The sequence below is a fragment of the Electrona antarctica genome (assembly GCF_951216825.1).
Source record: "Electrona antarctica genome assembly, chromosome: 5".
Lineage (NCBI taxonomy): Eukaryota > Metazoa > Chordata > Actinopteri > Myctophiformes > Myctophidae > Electrona > Electrona antarctica.
Window position 1 is genome coordinate 20983573 of NC_136810.1, and position 7560 is coordinate 20991132.

The window sequence follows — 7560 nt, forward strand, 5'->3', positions numbered from 1 at the left end:
CCTTTATATACTCTATGGTATAAACATACTATATGAACCTTAAGGGGAGGGGACTACATATACGACGTACCGCCACAGGTATAAACATACTATAAACCTTAAGGGGAGGGGACTACATATACGACGCCACAGGTATAAACATACTATATGAACCTTAAGGGGAGGGGACTACATATACGACGTACCACCACAGGTATAAACATACTATAAACCTTAAGGGGAAGGGGACTACATATACGACGTACCGCCACAGGTATAAACATACTATATGAACCTTAAGGGGAAGGGGACTACATTATATGACGTACCGCCACAGGTATAAAACATACTATATGAACCTTAAGGGGGAAGGGGGACTACATTATATGACGTACCGCCACAGGTATAAACATACTATAAACCTTAAGGGGAGGGGACTACATATACGACGTACCGCCACAGGTATAAACATACTATAAACCTTAAGGGGAGGTTACGACATATACGACGTACCGCCACAGGTATAAACATACTATATGAACCTTAAGGGGAGGGGACTACATATACGACGTACCGCCACAGGTATAAACATACTATATGAACCTTAAGGGGAAGGGGACTACATATATGACGTACCGCCACAGGTATAAACATACTATATGAACCCATACTATAAACCTTAAGGGGAGGGGACTACATATACGACGTACCGCCACAGGTATAAACATACTCGGAGTGTAGAGTAGGAGATTAGCGACACGCTTTGATCTCTCCGCAAAGCGGGGCGCCTATGGGCTATAGTTCCAAACATTGCTCCTATGGCTGGAACTATCCCATTGAGATACAATGAGCACTTCCGCATTCCATTGTTACAATGGGAGTCAACTCTCTTACTTCTCCTACTCCTACTTTACACTCTGGTATAAACATACTATAAACCATAGAGGGAGGGGACTACATTATATGACGTACCGCCACAGGTATAGAAATACCTCTATAAACCATAGGGGGAGGGGACTACATTATTTGACGTACCGCCACAGATATAGAAATACCTCTATAAACCATAGAGGGAGGGGACTACATTATATGACGTACCGCCACAGGTATAGAAATACCTCTATAAACCATAGGGGGAGGGGACTACATTATTTCTGACTGTTTTTGACCAAGGCTAAGTCATTGAATTTTTTTTTTGCATTTTCATATTCAAGCAGGGAATCATAGCTTCAAATTGACATGAAGCTTGAAAAGGTTCACTTCTGTGGTCTCTAACATTACACCTAGCTACATGTTTAAGCATTTATTTCATATTTACATGTCATGTCATGCCATGCTAAATTAGAAATATGCATTGCACACCACAGTATAGTGTACTTTATGTCATTATCACGACCAAACAAACCTGACCAATAGTCCGTGTCCGTGTCCCCTGTAGGTCGTCCGCGACGCCCAGTCGACCAGTGAGGAGCTGACGCTGAACTTCAAGCGCCTCTCGGCGTCGAGCACGGGCAGCACGCGCAGCAACCATTCCTCCTCCTCCCTGGACATGGTCCCGGTCCGAGACCCCTCCTCCTCGTCCATGTCTTCGCTCTCCTCCTCCGCCGCCCCTGGCCTGCCCGGGAAGCCCCTGATCCTGGACCTGGAGCAGGCCATGGAGCGCCTGTCGCGCCTCCAGCAGGCCGTGGAGTCCAGCGTCTCGCTGCTCATGTCCTTCATCGCGGGCAACAACTGGCGCAGCCCCGCCCACATGGAGGGCAACCTGCCGGCTGTCCGCCAGGCGGCCGACCGGGTGCGCGCCGCCGTGCGCGACTTCCTGGAGTTCGCACGGGGCGCCGTGGCCAACGCGGCACAGGCCACCGACCGCTCGCTGCAGTCCAAGCTGGGCCGCCAGGTGGGCAAGATGGAGGAGGTGTTCCAGAGCCTGGTGCGCCACGGCCAGGGCCTGGACGCCGTGGCCTGGTCGCCGGCGGTGCTCGCGGGGGGCGGGGGAGGAGGAGGAGGCGACGACCTGGACCGCCTGGTGATGACGGCGCGGGGCGTGCCGGACGACGCCAAGCAGCTGGCCTCCTTCCTGCACGGCAACGCCTCGCTGCTCTTCAAACGCACCAACCGGCAGCAGCAGCAGATGCCCCTCCCGCCCATCCCGGGGGAGGGGGGAGGTCACGTGACCACGGGGTCCGGGAGCGGGACCTATCAGGGCGGAGGAGGAGGAGGGGAGAGGCTGAACATCCAGTCGAGGCCGCTCCCCTCGCCGCCCAAGTTCACGGCCGCCGGCGAGGAGGAGGGGGGTCCCGACAGGCCGTACGAGACCACGGAGCAAGGCTGGATGGAGGACTACGACTATGTCCACCTCCAGGTTAGTGTTGATTTTGACAGTGACATTTTAATTTAGTTTTAGTCATAAGTCTTTTGAATAACATTTCAGTTAGTTTTTCCTCATGTTTTAGTCACCTGAAATGTGATTAAGGGCTCCATTTTCGTCACCGCTAAACCCCTTATTCCTAAACTTCTTTGCCTTTTTTTTTTTACTATTTTGAAAAACATTTTTCTATCTACATGGACACGTTGTGAGCTTGTAGACTGGCCATTTTAACTATTCAAAAATGTTTTGCAAAATAGTAAAAAAAGGCAAAGGGATTTAGGGATAAGGGGTTTAGCAGTGACGGAAATGGAGCCCATATGTCTTTTAGCCCAGGAAGTACATCGTCATTCTTTATAAATATCAAGTCGGAATTAGAAACCGGATCACAACCATATAGGCCTCCAAGTCTAGAAAAGTGGAGTTGAAGTACATTTTGTATCGAGTCTACTATGCATCTCACTTGGGACGCCATAGGCTACTATAGGACATTTGGTAAAGCTAAACCCCCTTTTGAAATGGGCAACTGTATTTTCTGGAGTTTAAGTCTGCACAGCTTTGCATCAGTATTTTGGTTACTACTGTAATTGGCCTATATGAAGCTGGCTCCTCTGGGTCCTTGTTCTCTTTTAGTATTACATTAATTGTAGCCAACTGTAATGATCTAGGTAAAGTGTTGTTGGACAATGAGTGGTTAAACATATTTGTTAGCAGTGGAGATATCTTTAAATGTTTTACATATTTCTGCAGGGACTCCGTCAGGTCCACAGGCCTTTCCAGATGCCATAACGCTGTGCTGCAAACGCTATATAGTTTATCTTACTTCAGTATTCGTTATTTCCATATCTGTTACCTTTGGGAGTTTTATGTGTTGGAACGGAAGAACATATTAATTTTATTCACAACATCGGGGGAACTCTGGTGATTCAGATGTATATAATGTTGAATAAAAATCACTGAATACGTTTGATATGTTGTGTGTAGCGAATGTTTACACATTTTTATCTTTTATCTTTTGTGATTTTGAGTTATGAGAAGACCTATTTTCTGATCAGGTTTGCAAGATAACGTCCAGACTCATTTCCATACTCATGATAGATCTTATGGTGTTGTAAAAAACGATCTCAGGATAGAGATAGAGAGTCGTACCGTCATGTTTCAGGGTAAAGATAGTGATTTGTACCGTCATGTTTCAGGGTAAAGATAGTGATTTGTACCGTCATGTTTCAGGGTAAAGATAGTGATTTGTACCGTCATGTTTCAGGGTAAAGATAGTGATTTGTACCGTCATGTTTCAGGGTAAAGATAGTGATTTGTACCGTCATGTTTCAGGGTAAAGATAGTGATTTGTACCGTCATGTTTCAGGGTAAAGATAGTGATTTGTACCGTCATGTTTCAGGGTAGAGATAGTGATTTGTACCGTCATGTTTCAGGATAGAGATAGTGATTTGTACCGTCATGTGTCAGGATAGAGATAGTGATTTGTACCGTCATGTGTCAGGATAGAGATAGTGATTTGTACCGTCATGTGTCAGGGTAGAGATAGTGATTTGTACCGTCATGTTTCAGGGTAGAGATAGTGATTTGTACCGTCATGTTTCAGGGTAAAGATAGTGATTTGTACCGTCATGTTTCAGGGTAAAGATAGTGATTTGTACCGTCATGTTTCAGGGTAAAGATAGTGATTTGTACCGTCATGTTTCAGGGTAAAGATAGTGATTTGTACCGTCATGTTTCAGGGTAAAGATAGTGATTTGCACCGTCATGTTTCAGGGTAAAGATAGTGATTTGTACCGTCATGTTTCAGGGTAAAGATAGTGATTTGTACCGTCATGTTTCAGGGTAAAGATAGTGATTTGTACCGTCATGTTTCAGGGTAAAGATAGTGATTTGTACCGTCATGTTTCAGGGTAAAGATAGTGATTTGTACCGTCATGTTTCAGGGTAGAGATAGTGATTTGTACCGTCATGTGTCAGGGTAAAGATAGTGATTTGTACCGTCATGTTTCAGGATATAGATAGTGATTTGTACCGTCATGTGTCAGGGTAGAGATAGTGATTTGTACCGTCATGTTTCAGGGTAGAGATAGTGATTTGTACAGTCATGTTTCAGGGTAGAGATAGTGATTTGTACCGTCATGTTTCAGGGTAAAGAAGAGTTTGAGAAGAACCAAAAACAGCTTCTGGAGAAAGGAAACCTCATCAGACAAAACAAGACACAACTGGAGCAGCAACAGGTAGTGTGTTGTGTGTGTGTGTGTGTGTGTGTGTGTGTGTGTGTGTGCGTGCGTGTGCGTGCGTGACCCAACAGTGGTTCCTGAGTGGTTTAATTTTACGCTCTTCAAGAGTTCAATTATTGTTAAACATCTGCATTACTTTATTTGCAAGAAGTCTACACAATTTGAGAATGTAGAAGAATTGTTTATTTTGATCAACGTGTGCCTGTTATCACTCCTTATGGTCAATACAACATCAATACAGCATGGAATTGTGGACAAGATCTTATCCAACGACATCAAAATATTCTAAGTCGTGGGTCGGAGAGGCTAAATCGCATCAAATGGTGGTCCGTGGCTCAAACGTCTCTCTCTCTCTCTCTCTCCCCCCCCCCCCCCCCCCCTTTAGATTAAACAGTTTGAGCGGCTGGAGCAGGAAGTCAGCCAGCCAATCAACAACGACATGTCGGGCTGGGTCCCGTCGCCGCACCACCCCCATACCAATCAGATCGCCAGGAACGGCTCGGGGGGCTCGGTGTCCTCCTCCTCCTCCAAGCTGTGCCAGGGCGACCACCAGCTGCTGCTCTTCTACCAGGAGCAGTGCGAGCACAACGTCACCACCGTCACTAACGCAATCGACGCCTTCTTCACGGCCGTCAGCGCCAACCAGCCGCCCAAGATCTTCGTGGCGCACAGCAAGTTCGTCATACTCAGCGCGCACAAGCTGGTGTTCATCGGCGACACGCTGTCGCGCCAGGCCAAGGCGCCGGACGTGCGGGCGCGCGTCTCGCAGAGCAGCAACGCCCTGTGCGACAAGCTCAAGGACATCGTGATCAGCACCAAGACGGCGGCGCTCCAGTATCCGTCGCCCGGCGCGGCCCGCGACATGACGGAGAGGGTCCGCGAGCTGGCTGGCTGCACGCAGCATTTTAGGATGGTCCTCGGACAGCTTCTAGTGATGTAGGAGGGGGGCGGGCGGGAGGGTGACGCGACCGCAGCGACAAGCCCCTTGGGGTATGGGGTGGGGGGGAAACCCTGTGTTTTCCCTGTGCTGCAACGTACAGCAAGAAAACCAAAATGGTGACGGAACACGAGATCCCAAACCCCCCCACACCCCCTGTACACACATAGGACACACAACTGGAGAGAGATGCTGTATATGCCCATAAAGAGTGCGGTTCTCTGACATTATAAAGCCCCTGATTATTGGGCTGGGTGACCCTGTACGTCCCTGGATCATGGGGCGTATAGAGACCCTGGACACTCCTTGGGAGCACAGAAACAGAAATGGTGTAAAAACCCCTGAAACATGAGGTTGGAGACCCTGTACTTTGGGAATGGTGTAAACCCCTGAAACATGAGGTTGGAGACCCTGTACTTTGGGAATGGTGTAAACCCCTGAAACATGAGGTTGGAGACCCTGTACTTTGGGAATGGTGTAAACCCCTGAAACATGAGGTTGGAGACCCTGTACTTTGGGAATGGTGTAAACCCCTGAAACATGAGGTTGGAGACCCTGTACTTTGGGAATGGTGTAAATCCTTGAAACATGAGGTTGGAGACCCTGTACTTTGGGAATGGTGTAAACCCCTGAAACATGAGGTTGGAGACCCTGTAATTTGGGAATGGTGTAAACCCCTGAAACATGAGGTTGGAGACCCTGTACTTTGGGGGACTGGAACATTGATCTCCACTAAATGCTTCTGTTCATGTGTTACCTTCCCTTCTCCATCCATCCATCCATCTATCCATCCATCATCCGTCTATCTATCTATCTATCTATCTATCTATCTATCTATCTATCTATCTATCTATCTATCTATCTATCTATCTATCTATCTATCTATCTATCTATCTATCTATCTATCTATCTATCTCCAGCCACAGGGACCATTGCTTCTTTTCTCCATCACTTTTAATTCATTGTTTTCTTGATCCACATTTTATTATAGAAAAAAAAATACAAGGAAAAAAACAAAAACATTTTAACTCCAAAAATGGGCTGGGCCAATGGTGTAAAATAATCATTGTAAATATTTAAGTTACCTATTTAGCCAGGGGGGGGGGGGGGGGGGGGGGGGGGGGGGGGAGGTAAGAAAAGAGAAGTGACTGAAGAACTTCCACTATATAAATATGGTATATATATATATTTGTTTTAGTTTTTCTTTTTTTCTTTTTTTTTAGAAAGAAAAGATGAGAACATAAATGTAGTTTTTAGACATTATCCATAATTATTATTATTGTTATTATTACTATTATACTGTACAATTAAGGCTCTGATTCTGGATCATTGTTATCATTATTGTTGCAGATGTCTAACTTTCCAGATGATGTATGTATGTATGTACAGTATGTCGGTTGTAAACAGTGCTCTTCTACTCCCCCAAGGCAAAGCACGCTTTCTAAAAAAAACAAAATGTAAAAAAAACAAAGGAAAGAAAACGACATCAGAGAGTGCATTCTTAACATTTTAAACGGTGATCTAGCCCAGTGGTTCTCAACCGGTGGGGTCGGGGTTGGGGGGGGGGGGGGACCCCACATGATTTTGGAGGGTTCCCCAAAGAGGACTGTGAAGTGGCAATTTAAGGACTTTTCAGACCTTTTTTTTGGTTAAACTGTTCAACATAACATTGGCCAAATTGTCAAATAATAGGCTATAAGAAAGAGGCAATAACTGAAAATAGCTTATCTATACACGATCTTCACAATAGCCAAACGAGTCAAAAAGAATTGAATGCCACAGACGAAAAACAGTCTAAGTCCACACTATTGATCCATAATGTATAAATGATAGATAAGGGTTCAGGACAACGAGGCCTTTTTGTGGAGGGGTCAGAATGAAATTTGGACTTAGACTGTTTTTCGTCTGTGGTACTCAGGGATGCCCCAACTCCAAGTGTTTGTCAGGGTGGGGGTCCCCAGTTCAAGTGTTTGTCAGGGTGGGGTCCCCAGTTCAAGTGTTTGTCAGGGTGGGGGTCCCCAGTTCAAGTGTTTGTCAGGGT

The 7560-nt window shown here is 46.1% G+C and overlaps 1 protein-coding gene across 1 annotated transcript in view; it reads left to right on the forward strand.

Moving 5' to 3' along the window:
• Nucleotides 1–5522, forward strand: part of bcar1 (BCAR1 scaffold protein, Cas family member) — a gene marked incomplete at both ends in the record, with an annotated part of 9215 nt that extends 3693 nt beyond the window's left edge. The window contains 4 exons of the mRNA XM_079502233.1: nucleotides 664–697; nucleotides 1418–2338; nucleotides 4490–4579; nucleotides 4968–5522. Coding sequence (XP_079358359.1) covers nucleotides 664–697; nucleotides 1418–2338; nucleotides 4490–4579; nucleotides 4968–5522 — 1600 coding nt within the window. The remainder of the gene's footprint in view (nucleotides 1–663; nucleotides 698–1417; nucleotides 2339–4489; nucleotides 4580–4967) is intronic.
• Between the last annotated feature and the right edge of the window lie 2038 nt (nucleotides 5523–7560).